Source organism: Trichosurus vulpecula, chromosome 8 (genome assembly GCF_011100635.1).
Source record: "Trichosurus vulpecula isolate mTriVul1 chromosome 8, mTriVul1.pri, whole genome shotgun sequence".
Taxonomy (NCBI): Eukaryota; Metazoa; Chordata; class Mammalia; order Diprotodontia; family Phalangeridae; genus Trichosurus; species Trichosurus vulpecula.
Genome location: NC_050580.1, coordinates 170,531,537 through 170,557,073, shown reverse-complemented (window position 1 = coordinate 170,557,073; position 25,537 = coordinate 170,531,537). Strand labels below are relative to the sequence as shown.

Genomic DNA, 25,537 nt, shown 5'->3' with positions numbered 1-25,537 from the left:
CCTGTATTGGTAGAGACAGGTTTCTGTTGTTGTTGTTCCGTCATTTCAGTTGTGTCCGATCCTTTGTGACCCTATCTAGGATTTTCTTAGCGAAGATACCAGAGTGGTTTGCCATTTCCTTCTCCAGCTCATTTTATAGATGAGGAAACTGAGGCAAACAGGGTTCAGCGACTTGCCCAGGGTCACACAGCTAGTAAGTGGCTGAGGCCAGATTTGAACTCAGGAAGATGAGTCTTCCTAACTTGAAGTCCAGCATTTTATCCACTGTGCCACCTAGCTGCCCTTCACTCGCTTACCTAGGAATTTCCTATACAAGTGAAATTACGGGTCTAGTCCCAAACTGTATTCAGCAGCTGTATTGTTCCAATTATAGTCAAACAATTGTTATTCAAAAGCATACCCATTTGCTGCTTTTGTCATCCTCAGCATTTTCTTCCCAAAATAGGAAAAGAACAGCTCAGAAAATGCTCATATGACTCAAAGGAGTCCTATGAGACCCCATGTGATTAGAAGCCTTGAGTCTCCTCCCATCTTCTGTCTCCTCAAGCTGGCATTCGTACTCTGTAAAGGATGTGCTAACACCCAGTTCACCATCTTATCTCCAGACACTGTCTCTTTCAAATCCAAGTTCACTGCACAGCTGGGGCTCACCAGATCCACATGTGTCCATCCTGACCCTCTCTCCCTTTTTCTTGCTGAATTTTATTTCAGACTCATTCTCTAAGCTTCATTCTTCTAAGCTTTCACAAACTTCCCTCCACCTTAATTTTCTCAACCCAATACCCTCAAACTCTTGGCCCACATTTCTTCTTTTCCACATTTGCCCTGACCCTTAGTCCCTTTCTCTTTCTGAGTCTTCTCATTTCAAACTCATTCTCCACCCAGTCTTTCCAAGTTCTCAGACTTCTTTCCACCCTACTGTTCTCAACTAAACGCCCTCTAACTCTAGATTCACATTCCTTCTTTCCCACACAGGCTGGTTTCTAATTATCGTAGACTAACACCAGCCCTGAGTCTCCTTCCTGAGGTCATTAAATAGGCCCTGGGAATTGTGGCCTTGGGTGCATAGTTGCTTCTCATTCCCTGTTACGTAATTGTCTGATATCCTGCTCTGATGCCACTTCGTGGCCCAGAGCTGACCTTGGATCTTCCAAGGTTAGACCAGCAGAATATAAAACCTCTGACAGGTCTTAGTAAGCTAGAGTGGCTTTGAGTGTGGGCCAAGGCTAACTAAATTAGGGGAGGCTCATCACCAGGTTGATCACAGAGGGATGAATTTTCTGGGAATGAGAACCTCCAACTATCTACTACTTAGGTCTATAGGGTGATTATTATCTGTACTAAAGGATATAAACCTAGATCCTGGAAGTGGTGAATATCTGTATAGCCATCTTCTTGCCATTCATTCTTTTGACCTGCCTTTTCCTTATGAGTTTTTTTTGTGTTATTTGTGTATGTCACATTCCATTCAAATGTATCCTCCACACATCTGCCAAAGTGATTTCCCCAAAGTGTAGACCTGATCATGTCAATACTGCGGCCCCCCCCCCACTTTCCAAACTCAATAAGTGCTTTGCAAACCTTAAAGCATTATATAAATGTCAGCCATCATTATTACTGTCATCATTACTTTCCCATTGGAGTTGTTGTTAAATGGATAAAAGAGGGAAAGGTCCCTCTTTGAATCTTGTGTAGAATTTTTAGCATCCTAGTTTACATAGAGTGTGTGGTCAGTGAATGTTTGGTGATTGATTCCAGAGGCCACACGCAGGAGCTCAGGCCATATGATTGGATTCCATAATTCATCGCAGCATACACGCACACGCACACACACACACACACACACACACACACACACACACAAACGTCTTAGAGAGAGGTGTCAGAAATGGGCCTGGATCTCTCCAAAAAGGGCAAAACTCCCTTACCTGCCAATCTTTTTATGGCATTATTGATAATCCATAGGCTAGCCAGTTGGCCTCATGGGCTCAAATACATGCCATTGAGAAAGGAAACATTTTGATCTATAAAATGGAATCCAATTCACTGAATATGAAAATTCTTCAAGAAATAAAATAAAGCCATCATTGATATTTCACTTCAGCAATGTGTTGCTCTTACCATTGAGACATTACATTTTGTGTCATTATATTGTTTCAGGATTTGTTTCGTTAACTGTGCAACAATAACCCCCAAAATACTAGTCTCATAAATTTACTTTACAGAGCATCCCGTGAAATTTCCAAGAAAGTTCTCTATATTCAAAGCATAATATTTTCAAGCTGGAAAATACCTTTGAGATCACCAAGTTAAGTCCCGCTCCCTTATTTTATGAATGAAGAAATAACTTGCCTATAGTAGCACAGCTAGTAAGTGGCAGAGTCAGAACTAGAACCCAGATCTCTTAGCTCTTAATCCAATGCGTTTTCCACTTTTTGAAAATGTAGCCTATTTCCAGATTATGTCTTCAGATTTCCTGTGGTTAGATCACTAGCAGTTCATTATTGTGTATATGTGTTGGGGGCCAGGGCAGCCATTTTGTATGTACTCTGATTCTTGAGGTTGGACTTGTTGGGATGGGGGGCACATCAACAAAGAAAGATATAAAAACCAGCTTCCCCCGTCTTTTTAATGACATAATCGCTCCCCAGGATTCTGTGAGATTGTAAACAAGGCCAGTGTAAAGGCTGTAAGCAAAGGTATCATGGACCCCACTTCAGACTTCCTGATATATGTCCAGTAGGGAGTTGTTCATATGCCAGAACAGCAGACCCCAAAGCATTACAAGGCAACAGGCAAGTAAATGTTGCTTCCCAAAGGGTGGTCCTTGGGATCAGTTGTAGCCCTTGGCAAGAGCTTTACATCACAATCGAAAACAGGTTTGTTTCAGCTTATTCTAGCGTTACTACTGTTCAGTGGTGGTTTACCAGAGTGGGTAAGCTATGGAAATGTCGGTACCACCTTAAGAGATGCCCTAGGTCTGGGAGCATTCTTGTAGGAAATTTTTTGTTAGGAGAGAATTTTTTTGTGAGGATAGGATGTTTAAAGGAGTATTATTATAAGCATGGTGATGTGGAAACAGCACTGGATAGAGAAAGAGAAGATGTTTGAATCCTGGTTTTCCCACTTATTAACTGTGTGATCGTGGGCAAATTATTATTATTATTATTTTTTTTGCTCTGAGACGGAATGTCTTACCTGTAAAATGAGAAGTCATGGATTTGGTGTTCTCTAAGGTCCCTTCCTGTATCAAATCACCTGGGATGCTCTGATAAAATCTTGGGGTCTTATCTGGGAGGTGCTATTAATAGCTCTGAAGAAACCAGACCATTCCAAGTCTAGGTCGAGCTTAGGTCTGAACATTAGTCACAGCTGAGTCTCGAACGTGAGGAATTTTGAATGAAAACCAGAGGGTTACTCTTGGTTGGAAATGTGTACAAAGCTGTTGTCTTGAAGTGTACTTGTGTATGGTATTCTAAGTGCAGTGACCAAAAGTGAGTCATGAGGGTACACAATACCACCCACCACACACATATACCCCATAACTCTTAGCTAAATAATATGTCACTTTCTTGCAGTGTCTTGGGCACTGTGTGGCTGTCCTAATCAGAGACTTTGGAACTGATGTCTTCATCCATAAGTATTTTTAAGGGGGAAAAATCCCCCAAATAAACCACTGACTTTGAGGCCCAGCCTTTGATTAGGGGAGGTAAAGTCATTTAGAAGTAAACTGAAACATATGTAATCCTAAAGTTGGCATTTTATACATTTAGCTTGAAACTGAGCTTAAATAATAATAAAAAAGGAGCAGGAAACAGAAAACCCACACATGGTGTTTTAGTGGTGATTGCTTGGGGAAGCCATCTCCTTTCCATTTCGACCACTTAGCGTGTGTTGTCTGCAGTAAGCATCCTTCAGGCTCTGTTTATGCCCAATTTATCCTGCCTATATCTTGTCTGTAGATAGGTGTTTGCACGTTGTCTGCCCCATTGGACTGTCAGCTCTTTGAGGCCAGGGACTGTCTTTTGCCTTTTGTATCCCCAATGCGTGGCACATAGTGAGTGCTTAATAAATGCCTGTTGACTGACTGACCCTGAGCTGTCACAATGAGAGAGACTGAGAGAAATAGAGAGATTGATCTTGAAAGACTGGTAGGATTTTGATAACTGAAGAAGCGAGAGGAGAGAGGAGTTTTTATGGTAGATGGTAATGGTTAGGTGGAGGTGAGAAAGTGCATCAGTATGTTGAAGGAAACAGTAATATTATTATAGCAGTACTTATATAATGCTTTAACATTTACCAAATATTTTCTATACATTATCTTATCCCCACAACAAAACTGTGAGAAATAAATGCTATTTTACTGGGGAGGAAACTGAGAGAAACCAAGTGATTTTCCTAGGGGTGATATTGCTAGTAAGTGTCTGAGGTAGAACCCGAACTCCAGTCTCCCTGAATCCAAGTAACAACAACTACAGCTGGCATTTATACAGACACTACTGTGTGCCAGGCATTGTGATAAATGCTTTACAGATATTATCTCATTCGATCCTTATAACAATACCTGGAGGTAGGGGCTAGGAAACTGAGACACCAGGGTCATGGAGCTAGCAGTAAATGTCTGAGGTCTGATTTGCATTTGGGTCTTCTTGACTCTACTATGCCAGGCTGCCAGTTGGCTAGAGTGGAGGACAGGAGATAAAGCTCTGGTGAAGTTGCATTCCAGGTTAAGGAATGGTGGATGTCTCCTGTAAGACAGCTGGAAAGGTCATTACCAATTTACCCACCTTTCAATGTTGCAAGTAGTTTGCTGTCATTGTGAGTGGTTTTTTTTTTTTTTTCTCTTGATTATCTCTTTGCACTTGTGTCGTGTCATTTAGAATGATATTTGACTTCAGGCCTTCTCTGATATATAAACTCTCATTTACACGTAACCTTTGCAAATGACTGCCACCTTTCTTCCTTCTCTCCTCTCCTCCTCTCTCCCCTGCTTCTGTTGCCATGAGCACCTTATGAATAAGTGGGACTTTTAGAGGATCCTTTGCCTAAGCCTGTGATGCCTGTGACCCCTGCTCCCAGCTCACTGCCCTGAGGCCTAAGCTGTCATTATCAGTTTTAATGTACATTCTTAGTTAAATAGGGTCCTGCGGGCTGGCCTAGAAAACTAACTTGCCATCTCTGGTAACCATTTATAGTATTGTTGGTGGGGTGGAGTGGGATGCCTTTTAGAATTCCAATAATTGGTTGCCTTACAAAGGAAATTTTGGAATGAAACTCGTTTCTAAGCTAGGCACTGGCAGTCCTGGTTTTCCTGTTACCTAGAACTCTTCTGCCTGCAGTGTTCACCTGAGGCCAAGAGTTTTTTTTTTTTTCCATCCTGACTCATCATTACTTATTTGTGTTTTTGGATTAAACCTGAAAGTCCATGGCAGTGTGAACCATTAATGTTATTATATGTAAAGGAGAGTAAGCTGCATAGTTAGACATGTTTCCTGAGGGCAGGGCTCTGGCGTAGCTGTTCTCAGTAGAAGCCAAAGGAAGAGAAATGGAGTGCTAGGGGATGTCAACTGTTGGTGAGACTCCAGAAGATTTAAGTGGGCAGGATCCCTTTGAAAAACACCCTTTTGTTGAAGTAGCAACTTCTCTGTGTACTTTGGCTTAAGTGAAAATAATAGTAGTGATGATGGCTGATATTCATCTAGCACCTTTAGCATTGCAAAATGCTTTATGGAGATTCTGTCCTTTGATCCTCACAACTGTCCTGTAAGGCTACGTATTTGCAGAGCTATGTATGCAGTTAGCGTTAACACAGGGAGACATATCAGAGCTGTGTGCCTGGTAAACAAATGGCACAGGTTAAAGCTTCCACGCTGATTAGGATTAGGATCAGGCCTAGGAAAAGTGGGAGGACTCAGTCCTCCCTCATTTCACCTCCCCCCCCCAAAAAAAGGGAATAAAAGAAAATTATTTCTAACAGATGTGGAAGATGTTCCGAATAACTTAGGAGAATGTGTTGATCCACTGCTGATAAATGCTTCCACACTCCACCCCCACCTGTGACCTCATATTCATTTTGTATATTCTTAACTATGTACATAATGTTTGCAGATTTAAATTTATACAAAATGAGGTTTTTTATATATTTAAATATATATATATGACTGGAGGCAGTATGGTATAGTAGGGAGAGATCTGGCCTCAGAATTGGTAAGACTGGCTGTGTGACTGGGCAAATCATATAAACTCTCAGTACCCTAGGCAGCTCTCTGAGACCAGGAGTTGCAGAGGAAGTGCCAGCCTTCATTGGTAGAAGGAGTTTTTTCACCAAGGGAGTTCCCTATATTAGTGAAATGACAGGTTAGTCCCTATGTACTCCCTTGCCGTTTCTCAAACCAAGTACTCCATGTTCCAATCCTGGGCATTCCCTTCCTCCATCCCCATGCCTGGAATGCCCTCCCTCCTTACCTCTGCCTCCTGACTTCCTCTAAGTCCCAGCTAAAATCCCACCTTTTACAGGAAGCTTTTCCTGATCCCTCTTAATTCGAGTCCCTTCCCTCACTTGAGTGTTTCCAGTTTATCCTGCATAAGTATGTGGCTCCTCAATAGCTGAGCCAAGGTCTTCTACATTTCTTTGTATCTCCAATGCCTAACACAGTGCCTGGTACATAGAAAGCACTTTTTATTGACTGACATAATGTAAGCTCCATGAGGTCATGGATTGTTTCACTTTTACCATTTTATTCCTAATGCCTAGCAGAATGCCTGGCATTTTGGGGGAGAGAGGTGAAGGGAATGGTCTGGACTTTAAACTTTATCAGTATTAGGAACACTGAAAATGGATTCTATTTCCCCTGTTGTAGTCTTAGAGGGTTGCCTGGGCCCTGAAAAATTAAGAGTCTGGCCAGTATGTCAGCCTTCCCTCCCCTGCACCATATTGTCTCTTGCCTGGCATAACACAAGCATTTTATAAATGTTTGTTGGTTAATTGATGGTACCTGCTGTGCCTTCTAAGATCCTAGGATTATAGATTCAGAGTTAAGAGGTCATCCAGTCCAATCCTTTCATTTCATAGAAGACACTTCAGAAGCCCAGAGAGATGCATTAACCTATCCAAGGTCACACAGGTAGAAAATGACAGTTTGGAATAATTTAGAGAGAGGTTTATTTTTTTTTTCAAAATATAAAAATTTGGGGGTTTTACTTCTACTGAATCTGAGATTAGTTTATAAGAATGTCTGCTTTGGCTAGGAAAGATCACCTTGCAAAACAGAGGCTGAACGTAAGGATTGGTAAAGTAAGAGGACAGAAATAGCTGCCTGATGATTATATTTTTATGGGCCCTTGGGATGGGATTCTGTGACTATTTCTAACCACATGTCTCCCCCTCTTTTTTTAACCAAGTACTCCTTTTCAAGTTGTACCAGCGTGCAAAGCATGTGTTCAGTGAGGCAGCCAGGGTGTTGCAGTTTAAGAAGATATGTGAGGAAGCACCTGCCAATGCCGTCCAGCTGCTGGGAGACCTGATGAACCAGAGTCATGTGAGCTGTAAGAACTTGTACGAGTGCAGCTGTCCCGAACTGGATCGGCTGGTGGATGTCTGTCGGTAAGTTCGTTGGGGGAGGGGAGGAAAAGATGGGGCATCTTGAGAATTAGTTTAAAATGTATGACCATCTTTCAAAGGAAAATGAGTCCCAATCTCGTGCTTACTGAATGGCTTCCTAGGACATTCTCCAGCTAACACTGGTTCTCTCCGACAGCTGACAAATGTTTACAGAATGAAAGATTCCTTCAATGGCAGCCATAATTCCCCCCTGGTCCAGGGTCAACTCTTCTTTGAAATCTCCATAATAAATAACTCTTTATTATCATGTGTTTAGATCTTTCATGAAGGCAGTAGTAGCTTTCTTCAAATATTTTCTTAATTCACTTACTGATGACTTTGGGCTGAATGTGTCTTAATCTGCACAACTCCTAGGCTACCCTCAAACAAACTGGCTTTTTTGCCTGTTTCTGGAGTTCTCTTGTACAAGTAGTAGAGGATCATGACATGACTGGGATATTCAGGCCTCTTAGGGATTGAGATTCTGTGTAAAGCTGAGACTCTTTGGCTGGGAAGAAAGGGATTAAGCAGCAGTTATCAAAGGTTTAGTTGAGACATTGAACTTTATAAGAATTAGAATATTTTATGACTTGCTTTGTGCTTTACAGGCAGTGGGATATTAACATATACAAGTTGGACATGTAAATAAAAAATATAGAAATGACCGGAAAGAACAGAAAGTGAAATCCAGGGAGCTTTCTAATGGCTGGGTAGATGTCATTTCCATTGTGAGACCAGAATAAAATGCTGCATGTAATTAATAAGGAAAATACAATTAACTACTTGGCGCCGGTGGTTTGCCTCGTCCATTGCCACAGAGCCAGCATGGAAAGATTAAACTGAATGGGTCTGATGCTCATAAACCATATGTGTAATGCAACCTGTTGAGAGAATTTGCCCAGTGTTAATGAGCCCTTCTGCTGACGTCAATATTTGTTCTTTAATTGCAGAAGAATCTTCCGGAGTTTGTTTTATTGAAGGGACTATTTTATGAAACTATGGAGAGCATAGGAATGGGAGGAGACAAATAATTTTAGTTATTGAAGATGTGGAAAAGTTTGCACATTACTTCAGTTGGACAGATCAGGTGGGGCAGGGGTGAGGAAAGGTTTATCCCCTTTTGTTTCTGATGAAACATAGTTGAGTAGTTTGTAGTTTTAGAAGCTGTCTAAGCAAAGTTGGCCAGTACAATTGCTGAGGTTCTCTCTCCTGAGAACAGTAGTCAGGCTTGCTGTGTAACTACGTATATGTTTTACATTTACTCATATGTGTACATGACATTTTCCCTTAGAGAAGATAAGCTCCGTGAGAGCAGGGACTTTTCCATTTTTGTCTATATCCCCAGTGCCAAACACAGTACCTGACATATAGTAGATGCAGAATAAATGCTTATCGATTGATTGAGTTCTTAGTCTTGAGATTTTTCTCTCCTCCATTTCCCTTTAGAAAAGTAGAAAAATAAAACTTCTCTGAGTTATGAATGAGTTCTATCTACAGATGTACTTTTCTTCTAATTTTTCCTGACCTTTGTGGGATGAATCAATTAGTTATTCAGTAAGCATTTATTAAGCACCTGTTATGATATAACAGCCACCATTTTCAGTATCACACACTGTTGGTAGTGATTTGCAAGTGAACTAGGCCTTTGCTAGAGCAGTGGTTTTAGAAAATGGCACTCCCCCCCCCCTTTTTTTTTTTTTAAAGAATGGAAGTTGAAGACCTTAAACTACAGCTGGAGGAAAGGGAATGTTTTTTTTTTCTTTAGAAAAAATTAACAGTGGTAAGAAAAAGGGAAATAAAAAATGTTTAAAGAAAAAAAAAAGGAGAAAGTTGTTCCTCTCCATTTTTTTTTCTTGTTTGGAAAACCAATTACAGAGTACCAAAATTAGTTTTTACTTACTCCTCTGGTGAACATATAAAGACTTACTGTCCAAGGTCTGATATGTTTGGCTGGACTTGGCTGTCTGACACTTTTATTTCTGGGGGAGCTAATGGCCTCATCGCTGTCACCATAGTCATCAGTCAGTGAGAGCTCAGTGCTCCTGGTATGTATGGCCTGAACACACATCAGATATTTCTCAGGGAAGAGACATGAGTGTCAGACACACATCCAGAGTAGAACAGCAGTGAGGGGTTGAGTGACAAAACACGTGTCCAGTAGGGTAATTTGTATCACATGTGAAAGGGGCAGGCCACAGCACTTTTTTTTTTTTAAAACTCAGGGCACTTGGCATATATAATTGGGAGATGGCAAAGGAAGAAATCAAGAGTGAGATGAAAGGATTGTGAAGAATAGAAAAAGTAGGAAAGATAAAACAGGAACCATTTATTGTGTCCCTACTATGTGCAAGGTACCGTGGTGGGCATTGGGGATGCAAAGACAGAGAAGGAAAAGGCAGATTGGTAACAACAAGAGCTCACATGTGGGTAGTTAAGCTTTACAATTTACAAATCACTTTCCTCTAGAACCGTGTTTGAGAGGAAGGGCAAGTATTATTGGCACTGTACAGCGAGGAAACTGAAGATCAGAGAGGTTAAGTAACTTGTTCATGTTCCTGCATAAAGCAATGAATCTGGAAACTCAGAAGTCCAGGCTTTCTAGCCACAAACCCAGTTCTCTAAAGGAAGAAAAGGTTACTCAAGTCATTATTCTCTCACTATTCCACACCAGCCTCCTCCCTGGTCATTGTCTAGGGCAAAGGCTCTTAACTTTTTCTGTATCGAGGACTCTGGTGAAGTCTGGTGAAGGTGAGGCATTCTGGTGAAGCTTATGGACCCCTTCTGAAAAAAATATCTTTTATATGAATGAATTAAAATAACATAGAATTACAAAGGAAACCAATTATACTATAATAGTTATAATTTTTTTAAAAGTTCTTTGACTCAAGGTTAAGAATCCCTGATCTTATGGAAAGAACATTGGCTCTTATGTCAGAAGACCTGGGTTCTCATCCTGCTTCTTCCACTAAATTACCTTCATGACCTTGGGCACTTTGCTTAACTTCTCTGTTCCTGAATTTCTTCATCTGTAAAAAAAGGGGGTTGGACCAGATGATCTGTTAGGTTTCTGATAACTCTAAAAACCTATAATCCACCATCATATCTCAAGTTCCAGCCTGCCCAGTTGGCCCTAGCCCACACTGTGCCCCACTAACCTGCCACTGACATTTGAAATTCACAATCCACCTTTGGCACTTATTGTGTACACATGTTCCTTTCTCTGCTATTCATTTTGCATGCTCCTGTCCTCCTGAGTGGGTTCACCATTGCAGCAATTGACAATGGGAAGGATTTTTAAATCCCTCCGGAAATGCAATGCCCCCATATCTGGTGGCCCTGCCATCTTTGTTAACTGGCCTCAGCTCCCTTCAGTCTCCAGCTTTGGTCTTAAAAGCAGACATGGAAAGGATCCAAGTGGTGCGGCTTAAGTTCATTCTCTTTGGTGGTGCTCTTGTTGGAATGACAACAATTGAATTATCCCAGGACTAAGATTAGACCGCAGTACAGAAGTGAGGCCTAAAGAAACTGAATCATTTTGGAATTGCATAGGATTGACTAATTCCTTGGAAGACTGAATGGAGGAGAGATCTCTCACAAATGTAAAACCTAAGCAACCTGTTTTATGACCCTAGCAGAAAGAAAAGAAAATTAGAGGTCATGTGAGTATTTGCCATATTGTTAGGATAGCTTTTTACCACCTTGAAGGGAAAATTATTTAGCAACGAATCCAAAGAAAGGTCCAGAGGGAGATAAAAAAAAAATCACAATGCATTTTGACTTTTTATTGGAAAATTTTAATTATGTGCAACAGAACTGACTTGATGAAGGGAAAAAATATGATGCCTGAATTATAACATATCTCTCATAAATAAACAAAAAGCATGTAAAATTTTTATAAGAATAGTTAAATGTTAAAGCAGAATTGATTGACAATACAAAATGAACTTGAAGCCAAGTCAATTATATCCTCACCACTACTTATTGGTTACTTCAATCCCATCTTGAAAAGAATTGTTTTGGTTTTACTTGAGAAACACATTCACATATTTAATATCAGTTTTGACACTTGTTGAAATTAGAGAAGATTTACTGCCACATTGTTTCTGAAGTTACTAAGGAAGTTGAATGACAAATTTTTATGGAACCCATTTCAAGTACTGGGCCAGCAAAGGTTACACAAGTTAAGTTGCTATGTAGCCTGAAAAAATTGGTACAGACCAATTCCATGGCCTTCTTTTGCCTCCATGAATCATCTCAACCCTCCAGTTTTGAACTGAGAAGAGCAGTTTGTATAGTTACAGCTATCTGATTTCATTTGGAGCTGAAAGTTGGTTCTCTTCTGCCCAGAAGAAGAGAGACTCTATACGGGTAACGCTTTGGAGGCACTGACACAGTTTGCCATCGTTTGGTCCATCTTCTCTCAGTTTTCAAATGAAAACTTGCTTTTTGTTTTTGGAGATATAATGGTTGGCCATCTTTTTACCTTTTGTCTTCTATTCAATCAGACAAATTAAAGAATGTGCTTATTAAACTGTGGTTGTAGGAGCATAGATTTAGAGGGGAACTAGTTCAGCTTTCTGATTTTACAGGTGAAGAAAGGTAAGTCTAGGGCAGTAGCTGACTTACCCTGCATCACACAGGTTAGCAGAAATCCAGGATTCAAACCCAGGGTCCCAATGTTGGTGGAGTGGAAAGGGATATGGAGCTAGAGTCCCAGGACCTGGGTTCCAGCCCAGGTACTGCTCTTTTCTACTTGAGTGACCTTGCTTAGGTTGCTAGGTCTCTTTGAGCATCAGTTTCTTTATCTCTAAAATGGTTAGGGGGTTGTATTAGATGTCCTTCAAGGTTTCTTTGAGCTCTAGAGTCTCCAAATCCAACATTCTTTGCATTCCACCACAAAACAAAACTGGGAGCTTTTCATGGGCTTGTTTGTACTGGCTGGCCAACAACAACTAATCATTAGCAGTGCCTTATGATGGGAGGAGGAGGAGGGCATCATTCATTGTAGCCTCACTTCCCCCAGACTTTGATTTTTATGGACTCTTCATGGCGTTTTTTCAGAAACAGGCTAACGCGGCCTCCTTTGCCAGCTCTTTCTACATTACTTCCCATTGAGCCATCACAGACATCAAAGTAGGTTTTGCTGGGAGGTTTATGGTTTAGGTTTTCATAATTCCTACATTGCCTTCCTGATTTGCAGTAGCTCAGTAGATATATTTAACATCTCACAGGTCCTAGAGGGGGAAAAATCTTCCAACAATCTTAAGACATGATTTTCTTATTGGTCTTTCTCAAAATAAATCTTTCTTGTTTCCCTGTTTGGTGATCTCAGCACTCTTTATATATTTCCTGAAGGACTCACTAAAACCAGAGTGGATACTCAAGATAGGGGATTTGAATGTATCTGGTTGGGCATGTGTATGCATTATGCTCATGCACATGTGCCCTAGCTCCTCATTTGCTGGGGCAGCTTCTTGATTTGTGGACACAAATGCTGGCAATTGAAGAATGCTAGTCATATTTATAGGCACACTTATCATACTTGCTTTTGGAAATTTGATCCCTGATGGCTTGGGGTCATGAGGTCTTGCCTTCCATTTAGCCCATTTTAAGTCTTTTGCAGGGCAGTCATGGATCAGTTATAAGGGGCTTGGGAAAGTAGTCAGGAGTTTGTGTTTACCTGAAACATCTTCAACCTTCTGTTTAAAAAACTGGCACATATATCACAAGAGAACAGACCTCCTAATCAGTCTCCTTTGGTTTCTAGTTTCAGCCAGGTTCAAAATAACATGAAAACAGTGTTTTTGGTGAGTTTTAGCCTCCAGCATTCAGATATAACTCAAATCAGAAAGACAAAATATACCATTAAAATAAGTGTTGGGGGTGGGGCAGGGTCTAGTAGGAGGTTGTGGATTTTGTTCTTGAGAGCTCACAGTCCTAGGGCAAACCATTCAAATGGAAGACTAGAATCTAAATTCAGGTTAGATGGGAGCCAACCTTTCAGGGTCTATCGCTTTAGTTTTTCCTGGATCATCCTCCACAGTGAGCAAGGCCTGGACATGAGGATGCATTCCTTCAGCGTGAGGGGCGCTTCAGACTGGCCCTCTCGATCTCCAGGCAATCTTGGATCCTGTGTGGCTTTTAAGGTCTCTGCTTTAGACAAAGGGTGACTACAGACCTCAGAATGAGAGGAACAGATTAGGGCAGCTAATGAAGGAAGAGATGAATGTTTTCAGGACAGAAAGAAAACTGATATTCATCTTTTTGTGAGCTTTTGTCTTCTCCCTTGTGTTTCTCTTTTTGAAGAATAAATTTTAGTGAATACAATGGATGATGGAAAGAAGTAAATTAAGGAGATCATTGGAAAGGGTAGGTAAATTGTGGGTGGAGAGAATTGCCACTGTGCAATAATCTCAGTTTTATAACATGGGGAGGAAATGGCCTATTGATATTTTACAAGAAGTATAAAGTAACTTATTTAGAAGGAGAGGAAAAGGGGGCAAAACCATATTGGTGGTGGAGCTTTTAATCTGCTACTAATTAGGAGAAAAATTTATTAGTAAAGATTGCAAATATGTGTTAGATTTTGTTGTCAGGGCAAGTTGGCCCATTAGGAGAGAAATAAACCTCACATACTTTGTATTGGGGCCTATCACTTCAACTCATATCCCAGGTTTGAAACAGCATCTAACTGATGATAACTGGAACCAACCCATGACTATTGGCTGTCTTATGGACAATTGCCATCCAAGTTAGTAACATTTATCTGGTGGTACCGAGTGCCTATGGAATGTCTGGCTATTTCCAGGAGGCTCCAGGGAGTAAAGGTATGAAAGTATTATGTCTATCACCTTCTCACCAGAGAGATTTTCATATAAGGGAAGCTTGAATTTTTCTCGTGGGAATTTTTTTCTGTAAAATGATAAATTTTAATAATATATGCCTTTATGACAGATTTTCTAGTAAGAATCAAGGTCATCTGCTCTACAGGATTGTTGGCTACACATCAAAAATGAAAATAACAGCATTTATAGAGTATGTTATTAGGGTTTTCAAAACGTTTAACGTTATCCCATTGGGTCCTCAAAAAACCCCTCTGTGCTATAGGTGCTGGTATTATCATTACTGTATAGATGAGACTGGGAGAGGGCTTAAAGAGGTTAAATGACTGACCCTTCGTCACTCAACTAATGAATAAATGTCTGAGACAGGATTTGAACTTAGGTCTTCCTGACTGCAACTCAAGCTATTAAGCACTGTGCTTATTAAGCACTTATTAAGCACCAGAGATTTTTGTATTAGAGAAACTCAATAGGCCCTAGGAGGGGAGACAACATTGTATACATACAATTATATGGAGAAAAAATATAGGGTAATTGGGGATTACTAGCAGAGGCCAGGGACAGGGTGAGCCTCCTTTGGAAGATTACACGAGCTGAGTATTAAAGGAAACCAGGGATTTAAAAAAGCAACAATAAAGATGGAGTGCATTCCAGGCATGCCGGACAGCCAGTGTAAAAGCATGGAATGTTGTATGTAAGGATCAGCAAGACTGGCCTGAAAGTTGTGAAGGGGAGCTCCTTAAGAGTAGTGATAGTTTCATTTATTGTATTTATACCCAAGCACAGGATTTGGCATATAGTCTGGGTTTAATAAATACGTATGATTAATAAGATTAATAATGGAAAGGTAGGTTGGTGAGTTTGTTAAGACCTTTAAATATCAGAGGAGTTTGAATTTGTATATAGAGTAACAAATCTTGAGAACAAAGGGGAAAAAAAAACCCACCTTTACCTGAAGAAATCTTTTTTTTAGGCATATGGGCTTTAAGTTGTAACTTGATATCACTTAAAGCCATCTTCTAGCTGATCCAGGTATGAATGTTCATTGTGTCTCTTTTCTCCTCTATCACTCCATCATTAGCATTTTGATGGCAAGCCTACAGAATATTAAGACTATGAAGATTCTTTTTTAGAGCTGATGAAAGCCATGGCCTTGCGGACAGCCAGTGCCAGCCAAATCTGGGGACTAACTTTAGTTACAAATCAACAACTAAAACGTCTCAAGTTCTGTAACCTTTCCCAAATGCTGGAAACACATATATGTGTTTTCTCCCGAGAACTTGGCCAGCCATAGATGTTCACTCTTGTTTTAATTGACAGTTTCTAAATTTTTCTTCTTATTATTGTAGGCAGTTTGGGGCTCAAGGGTCACGACTGACTGGAGCAGGATGGGGAGGCTGCGCTGTATCATTGGTACCTACTGACAAGCTGCCTGACCTTCTAGCAAATGTGCAAGAAACTTATTACCAAAGCAACAAGGGAAGGTCAGCTGTGGAGAAGCAATGTCTGTTTGCTACCAAACCTGGAGGTGGGGCTTTGGTTTTCCTTGAGGCCTAAACAATGTAAGAATCGCAGAGAAACTATTTAGGGCATTTAGGAACTGGCAGGACTTCCTATGCCACGGTAAATTAATCTCCTCTCTGTTTTCTATTATGGTGAATGTTTGCTATTATCAAGATATATTTCCAAAGAAATTGTTGAAAGCTCTCTGCACTTTGTAATGAACACTTTTTTCCCTCTTAAAAATGTTTATTACAAATAATGGCCAAGATATTGCTGGGATAGACCTTTTAATGACTGATGATTAAGTGAACCTTACCAATGTGAAAATGTCAAAGATTTAAATGATCAGTTGTACAAATAAAAACATGCATATCTCATAAATTTGTTTTCTTCCTTCCACCATGGACACCAAGATGTGTTGGAAACTGAGTTAAATTTATTATTATAATTAAACTGAGGCCATGAAATGGTTGAGCTTGTTCACAGGGTGTGTGTGTGTGCGTGTGTGCATTATCACTCTAGATTATCTGGCTCTTTCTCATATTAAGATTCAGATTCTTCATCTTCAGAATAAACAGCCTCACAGACAAGTACAGAAGCGAAAGCAGGGATCGAGGCTATGGTGGCAGCGGCAACGGCTGATGGTGACCTAGTCGATACGGCTTTTTCTGACCTTTCTTCATGACGCTGTTCAGACAATGAATTGAAATACATGCAAATGTTCAGAAGATCATCTTGGACTTCGAGAATGTCAATGTAAGACTGTTTCTCTGTCCCCACCCCTGCCCCCCCAAAAGTTCCAAATTGGGGTGAGGGTGGGTAGAGTTCTTCCACATGTAGCCTGGTTGAGAACAGGTGGAATTTGAGGAATCATGAGATCCTAGGCCTCTCTCTGGATTTGTTTTTATGATAAGTCATGTGCACTGCTGTCTATATCATTTTATAAAGAAAGGTCTGATACTCTCTAATTACTCTTGTATGTATTTATACCCAGTGGAAGGTAGGAAATTGAGATAATTAATCTGCATGTGTGTGTGTGTGTATATGTATATATATAAATTAATCAGTAAGTACTTTTTTAAAAGCCTCCCATGTACTAGGTTCTGGGAATACAAAACCAAAAATGAAGTATCCTCTGGATTCAAAGATTTTGTTTTTTTCATGGAGGAAGCAATATTTACACATAAAATAGCTATAAAATGAACATATATATGTATACACACACACCAACTTCTGAATCATCCTTGACTCCTCTGCAGTCTCTTCTCCCACACATCCAATCATCTGCCAATTATTATTGATTCCACTGCTGCATTATCTCTGCCATCCACCATCCCCCTTTCTCCATTCACATATAAGGTTCAGGCCCTCATCATAACCCTTGCATTGGCCTCCTAAGTGGTATCCCTGAAGTCTCTCCCCTCCCTGATCCATCCTCTACACAGTGGCCAAAGTGATATTCCTTTTACACGTATCTGACCGTGTCACTCTCCTGATTTCCTATTACCTCTAGAATCATATATAGACTGAAAGTCCTTCATAACCTGCCTCACACCTACTTTTCCAGGAACAAAACTGCTGTATTTGCCCATCTTCACATGTAGCACTTTATCCTTCTCGTCTTGATGCCTTTGAATAGGTTTCACCGCATGTTTAAAATGGCCCTTCTCTCTCCTGCCTCTTAGAATTTCTAGTTTCCTTCAAAGCTCAGCTCAGGTACTCCCTCCTGATGCCACTGACTCTGTCCATCAAAAAAGAATGATCTTGTCTTCCTTTTGTGGCCATTTTATATGTAAATATCAACTCCTCCGTCAAAAAACAAAATCCTTGAATCCAGAGGATATTTCATTTTGGCTTTTTTATTCCCAGAACCTAGTATATGGGAGGCTTTTCAAAAAGTACTTACTGATTAAATGATTACTTATCACTATAAGCAAATTTGTACCAGGCAGCTCCATTTTCTCCTTATCGGTACCCTCTTCTCAGCTCTCTTTTGAACATGTTTGGTTATGTGCCTCTGTTGATCTGTTTGCATCTATGGATCAATAAGGGGTATATCTATAGCTATTATAGATGAAAGTGACCATGAAAAGGATTGTGTTTGGGTGTATGTTGAATCTCTGTACTTCTAGCAGTGATTAGAGCACAGGGGACAGAAGCTAGGTCCAGGGTCAACAGGAACTGGGCCTTTCCCCAACCAAAGCATTCCAGGTAGACTGATAACATGGACCAGCCTGACTGGGATGGGTAGTTTGTGGCCAAGTTAGAGAAAGCCCTGACAACCAGCCATGTTTTAGATTTGATGAAGGTAGGCAATGGGGAGCTAGTCTTCAGTTTTATGCCTAAGGGAATGGTGTTTGATGTATGTGATGTCTAAAATTTACCCTTTACTGATAATACATGATACAGTATTCTTTATTTTTTAAGATAGTTCCTTAGGTGTTGGAACTCAAGGAGGACAGTATAGGCATCATTCAGAAGTACTGTGATTAAGCATAGAAGGGGAGAAGAAAGATGCAGCTTTAAGACAGCCATTTGAAAATCCTGATTGCATTTGATAGGATTTTCAGATGGCTATCTTAGAGCTACTGAAACTTTACATCTAGCTAGGTTGGCAACTATAAGACAATAACAGTTGCAAGTTGATTTTACTCCCCTCCAAAACCATAGAGGGAGATCTAGGTTTTTTACTGGCCCAAATTTGGATATTAGAAATAATTCGGATTTATCCCCATTTTGAGTTGATTATATAGAAACATTGGAGAGGGAATCCCCAATCCTATAAGAGACATACCAGCTTCTCTAGATATTTCGTACAGTCATTCATAGCTTCCTCTGGTCTCCATCGGGCTTTGCTTTCCATACTAATAGCAGAATAAAGAAAATGGAATAAAAAACTTCAATGGCATCATCCTGACATTATGTGTGTGTTTTTTAATAGCAATGGACCACTTCTGCATTATTAACATACTACTATCTTCATTCTTAACAGGCTTAAGAGTGAATAAAGAGAGAAATAGGACAAAGGCAAAAAAAGGCGGTGGGGTGGGGAAATAAGTACAAAGGATGATGGGTGAGGAAGAAGGGAGCTAGATGCAATTAGAAACTTGGGACAAGGGGTGAGATGATAGCTAAGAAGATATGTAAAACTGAAGATGAGGAAAAGAAACAGAAAGACTCATAATTTCAAATTCAAAGTCTAAAAATTTCATGTGAATTGAGAGAAATTTCTGCTTTTTATTCAGAAAATGCAAATAAAGGTAATTCACCTAAATTTTGCTTGCTAATCAATATTTTTTTTCATTTTATAAAACCCTGAAATTAATAATGATCAAATAGAAGGGGCATTTCCATATATAAAGTAGAGCAGATAATAAGGGTATACATGAAACTATGTTCAATGAGGCACTTTCAAAGTTGTCTTGCTTGCCTGTTTTTTTTTTCTTTTTATTTATTTAATATATTTAGTTTTCAGCATTGATTTTCACAAGAGTTTGAATTACAAATTTTTGCCCCATCTCCACCCTTCCCCCCACTCCAAGATGGCGTACATTCTGGTTGCCCCTTTCCCCAGTCAGCCCTCCCCTCTGTCACCTCACTCCCCTCCCATCCCCCCCTCCCTCCCCCTCCTGCAGGGCAAGACAAACCTCTATGCCCCATTGCCTGTATATCTTATTTTCTAGTTGCATGCAAAAACTTTTTTTTTTTGAACATCTGTTTTTAAAACCCCGAGCTCCAAATTCTTTCCCCTCTTCCCTTTCCACCCACCCTCCCCAAGAAGTCAAGCAATTCAACACAGGCCACACGTGTACCATTATGTACAACCCCTCCACAATACTCATGCTGTGAAAGACCAACTATATTTTACTCCTTCCCAACTCATCTCCCCTTATTGAATCTTCTCCCTTGACCCTGTCCCCTTTTGAAAGTGTTTGTTTTTGATTACCTCCACTCCCATCTGCCCTCCCCTCCATCATCCCCCCCTTTTTTTTATCTTCTTCCCTCTTCTTTCCTGTGGGGTAAGATACCCAATTGATTATGTATGGTATTCCCTCCTCAGGCCAAATCTGATGAGAGCAAGATTCACTCATTCCCCCCTCACCTGCCCTCTCCCCTTCTCCCACAGAACTGCTTCCTCTTGCCACCTTTATGCGAAGATAATCCACTCCATTCTATCTCTCCCTATCTCCCTCCCTCAATACATTCCTCTCTCATCCCTTAATTTGATTTTCTTTTAGATATCTTCCCTTCATCTTCACCTCACCCTCTGCCCTCTCTCTATATGTATATACACATACATATATACATACATACACACTCACATATACATACATACACACTCACATATACATACATATGCATAAACATAAACATATATATATATATATATATGAATATTCCCTTCAGCTACCCTAATACTGAGGTCTCATGAATCATACACATCATCTTTCCATGTAGGAATGTAAACAAAACAGTTTAACTTTAGTAAGTCCCTTGCAGTTTCTTTTTTTTGATTACCTTTTCATGCTTCTCTTGATTCTTGTGTTTGAAAGTCAGATTTTCTATTCAGCTCTAGTCTTTTCACTGAGAAAGCTTGAAAGTCCTCTATTTTATTGGAGGTCCATATTTGGCCTTGGAGCATGATACTCAGTTTTGCTGGGTAGGTGATTCTAGGTTTTAATCCTAGCTCCATTGACCTCTGGAATATCATATTCTAAGCCCTTTGATCTCTTAATGTAGAAGCTGCCAGATCTTGGGTTATTCTGATTGTGTTTCCACAGTACTCAAATTGTTTCTTTCTGGCTGCTTGCAGCACCTTCTCCTTGATCTGGGAGCTCTGGAATTTGGCGACAACATTACTAGGAGATTTCTTTTTGGGATCTATTTGAGGAGGCGATCGGTGGATTCTTTCAATTTCTATTTTGCCCTGTGGCTGTAGAATATCAGGGCAGTTCTCCTTGACAATTTCTTGATCATGGCTTTCAGGTAGTCCAATAATTTTTAACTTATCTCTCCTGGATCTATTTTCCAGATCAGTGGTTTTTCCAATGAGATATTTCACATTGTCTTCCATTTTTTCATTCCTTTGGTTCTGTTTTATAATATCTTGATTTCTCATAAAGTCACTAGCTTCCACTTGCTTCAATCCAATTTTTAAGGTAGTATTTTCTTCAGTGGTCTTTTGGACCTCCTGTTCCACTTGGCCAATTCTGCCTTTCAAGGCATTTCCCTCCTCATTGGCTTTTTGGAGCTCTTTTGCCACTTGAGTTAGTCCACTTTTTAAGGTGTTGTTCTCTTCAGTATATTTTTCAGTATTTCTTTGGGTCTCCTCTAGCAAGTCCTTGACTTGTTTTTCATGGTTTTCTCGTATCCTTCTCATCTCTCTTCCCAATTTTTCCTCCACCACTCTAACTTGCTTTTCCAAATCCTTTTTGAGCTCTTCCATGGCCTGGGACCAGTTAATGCTTCTCTTGGAGGCCTCTGCTGTAGGCTCCTTGACTTTGTTAACCTCCTCTGTCTGTATGTTTTGGTCTTCTTTGTCACCAAAGAAAGAATCCAAAGTCTGAGACTGAATCTGGGTGCATTTTTGCTGCCTGGCCATATTCCCAGCCAACTAACTTGACCCTTGAGTTTTTCAGTGGGGTATGACTGCTTGTATAGTTTAGAGAACTATGTTCCATGCTTGGGGGATGTGCCAGCTCTGCCACACCAGCACTCCTCCTTCCCCAAGAACCCCCAACCTGGACTGGACTTAGATCTTCAGCAGGCTCTTCACTCCTGCTCTGATCTGCCACTTAATTCCTCCCACCAGGTGGGCCTGGGGCCGGAAGCAACAGCAGCTGTAGCTGCCCCACCTCCGCTGCCCCGGGGGCGGTGGCCGAACCTCGAACTCCTTCCACTCCCGCAGCTTTTCCCACTAACCTTCTCTGTTGTCTTTGGTTTTTGTGGGTTGAGAAGTCTGGTAACTACCGCAGCTCACTGATTCAGGGCGCTAGGGCACACTCTGTCTGGCTCCTGGTCTGGTTGGTCCGTGCCGCTCACGCTGGGCTCTGCTCTGCTTCGCTCTGCTCCCAGCTCCGTGTGGCATAGACCTCACCCAGAGACCATCCAGGCTGTCGTGGCCTGGAGCCCTGCTTCCCTCTGCTGTTTTGTGGGTTCTGCAGTTCTAGAATTGGTTCAGAGCCATTTTTTATGGGTTTTTGGAGGGGCTCGGCGGGAAGCTCATGCTAGTCCCTGCTTTCCAGCCATCTTGGCTCCGCCTCCCTTGCCTGTTTCTTTATAAAATTGCTTTTGTTTCTTTCAAAAAAAAACACTTCAATGATTCTCTTTTCTTTCTTTTCTTCCTTTCTTCCTCTTCTTTTCTTTTCTTTCTATGCTATTGCTATTTCCCTTCTCTCCTCTCAGGCTTCTCTTTGAATAAGTAGATAACACACTTTATCAGTGGTTGCTTAATGTTGTAGTTGGCTATTGAATAGATCAGATCCTTAAGTCTTTCAAAGTTTTTTATTTTGAGTTTCATTACTTCATAGTCATGCCTCCTACAATAATTTGTTAAAGCAATTAATCAAGTAAGTCATTCTCCTCATTTTAAAAAGGATAGTATGCTTTTTCCTCTGGAGAGAGTAGAGAGAAGTAATTAACTCTGTGTGATACTCTTCTCTTCTAGTCCCTCTCATAGACAGCCAAGGAGAAAAGAATAGAGTGGTAATAAAATTCATAGAAGAGGTAAGTAAGCAGAGCACGTGATAGCATCCAACAAAGAAATAGATTCACTTTAATAGTTGTACAGATAGTATCTCATAAAATAACTGAGTTGAGTATATTTCTACTTATATTATTTGATAAGTTTTTGAATGAAAAACAAACCTTAATAACTTCCTGTTAAATTCCAGTTGTTTATTTTTAATTGCTCTTATCTCATCGCTAATATTCTTGTATTCTCTGTAAAATAAAATTTTTTGGGGGGGGTTAAGCTTTAAAATAAATAATTGGGGAAGAATACTAGCAACAAACAGGATGTTAAATTCATTTTGGAAATCCATTTCTATAGAAACTTTGTTCCTTCCATGCTACCTTTTGTAAAGCCTAAGTTCATCTCCTGTACCAGGAGTCTTATGCACACCATTGCTGCTGCTGTCTGTATCCCTCCCTTAAGAGTTGAATGGCCAGGGCTGAATTTCCTGACCTTATTACTGCTCTACAGGGAGGGAGTAGGAGTACAGAAAAGAACAGGTCAAATCAGTAGACTAGGTTCTACAGTTCCATTCCTTTAGCCCATTGGGAAGTACTATGCTTAGAGCTCTACTCCTTTCTCCTGCCTAATAGATGTGGCTTTTTGACCTCTATTCTAGGAGCTGGCTGTGGTACTCTTGGGCCAAAGGGCTACTTCAAATCAAAACCTCAAGGAGATGGACAACTTGGCTTCCTGTTATCTAAGTCTTTCACATTTGAATGCTGAGACCATTCATTTACAGCTATTTAAATTAAAATGTTAAGTTTAAAATCTAGGCCCCAAAGCATGCATTTTAAAAAAGGCCTTTTTTGTAAGAGTATAATTTCTCCACTCTTCAGCCTAAATGGAGACCACAGCAGTCCCAGCACACTTCTATAATTGCTGCCAGACCTCTTCTTCCTGAATTTCTCCTTATATCTTTTATTAGGGCTATAGCTCTTCAGATAAAAGAACTGATATCCTTCTTTCATATGCCCACCTGACCTTACAGTATCTTCTTAAGGGGAATTTATGTTATTGATAGATACTTAAAGAAAAATTAACCTATAAATCAATGAAATGAGGAGCTGAGCTATTTCAAAAACTTTTAATTTGGGGCTTGGGAACTTCTTGGCTTATCTGTATTACACTATAATTTAGTTCCTTTATAATCCTATGTATTTCACTTTATTTAAAAACATTATTCTGAGAAGGGGTCCATGACACAAAAAAAGGTTAAGAACGTCTGTCCTAGATGATTTCTAAGCTTCTTTTAGCTCCAACATCCTGTGCAGGCAAACTTACACTTTATAAGCAGCTTTGTTCCTCGCAAATATTTTTCTGCTTTCAGCGACAACTTCGCGGTATGTTGGACCTATGTCTGTTGTATAATTATAGTTAAAGATCTCTTGATTCAAAAGATTTTTGAAAGGTAATCGATATATCATAGTTAATATTGTTTCTGTATGCCACCTTTAGAAGGGAAGTGGCAAGAAATAGATGAGGAATTGAGTTTGTTAGTATGTGATAACATTATGCTACCTGTGAGAGCAAGGTCTTGAGTTTTCATCACTCTCTTCCTTAGCCACATCTCAAAAATGCATATTGTTAGTTGCAGGAGGGACAAGGCAAAAGAGTATTCATCCTGTTGGAAAAGCAGCTAAAAGTATGTGTCCCTATGGATCAGAGGAGTCCATCAAGTGACAAACCCTTACCAAGTGCTTACCATGTACTGTTAAGTGCTGGGGATATAGAAACAAAAACTGAAAAAATAATATCTGACCCCAAAGAAAGACAGCAAAATGATGAAAACTGGTAACTGCTATCAAAAGAAGGCCTAAAAAACCAAATGTTGCAATCTATTCCTTGGAGATCAAATGAGCACATTGCCATTATGATCAAGTCTCTGAATTGCTGTGTGCCTTTATGGAAAATGTTTAGTTAATAAGGGTATCTCCTCCATGTCCTCAGAAAAGGTCAGCCTCTACATTTTGATTATGTTGTGAAATTAGGGATTTTCTGTGGGGAATTTGCACAAAGGAGGAACTCTTCCTCCAAGAAATGGGGGCTCAGGACTGTCTGCATGTATTTGGGGGTGGGATGGGGAGTAATAGTGTTGTATGTGGGATGACTTGCTGACATGGTCACATTAACCAGTTATTTTCTGTCACCAAAATGCCATGTCCTTAAAGGAGATGTTAACCAGCCCCTTAAAAAAAAAGAAAAAAAAGAGAAGTGCTCTCATTCTGCCTCAGATCATTCTCATTAGATTTTGTTTGGTTAAGCATGTATAATTATCCAGCCATTAGAGGGTCTTAAATTCTGCAGTTATACCCCTGTTATTATCTTGGCTTACCTGATGTCGAAATGCTTTACAGGCTCAAATTCAGATGTTGTCCCTGGATCCTCAATCATGGACCAAGAAGGTATTTTTAATCTAATCTTCATTTTTTATTATGCCTCCTCTTTTTCTATGGCACTGGAAACAGCAGTAACACTAGGTGATAGCCATTTTCTGCCCTCTAGTAGTAGCCTTCATAGTTTATAGCTAAATATACTCTACCTTTGAGAATTAAACAAATGTAGATGTCTCCTTCCTAAGCTGTCATTTGCCACCTGTTTATGCTTTGTTCTTTTATCTCAATGAGACACCTTCACTCCTTGAGTAACTTAAATGTAGTCCAACTCTGGTGAACTGAGGGAATACAGAACAAGCAGCGAGGACGAGGGGGAGAGACAACAGCTCCAAGGCCTCTAAAGGGCAAGACTTAGCAGTAAGGAGCACCAGAAGCACCACAAAGAAAAAAAAGGAGCAGAATGATGAATAAAGTCAGATGAAAGTTGAGGAGAAATAAACATCCAAAGGAAAGACATTTTCAT

The 25,537-nt window shown here is 40.2% G+C and overlaps 1 protein-coding gene across 2 annotated transcripts in view; it reads left to right on the top strand.

Annotated features, from left to right (window-relative positions):
- Nucleotides 1–16,655, top strand: part of GALK2 (galactokinase 2) — a 178,308-nt gene extending 161,653 nt beyond the window's left edge. Inside the window, exons 9-11 of one of the 2 annotated variants that reach the window (XM_036734406.1) lie at nt 7,402–7,603; nt 15,792–15,926; nt 16,515–16,655. In XM_036734406.1, the coding sequence (XP_036590301.1) occupies nt 7,402–7,603; nt 15,792–15,926; nt 16,515–16,587 (410 nt within the window). In that variant the 3' untranslated portion in view covers nt 16,588–16,655. Of the gene's footprint in view, nt 1–7,401; nt 7,604–15,791; nt 16,322–16,514 lie in introns of those variants that run through there. The other variant, XM_036734405.1, reaches the window with a different exon arrangement.
- Nucleotides 16,656–25,537: the final 8,882 nt, after the last annotated feature.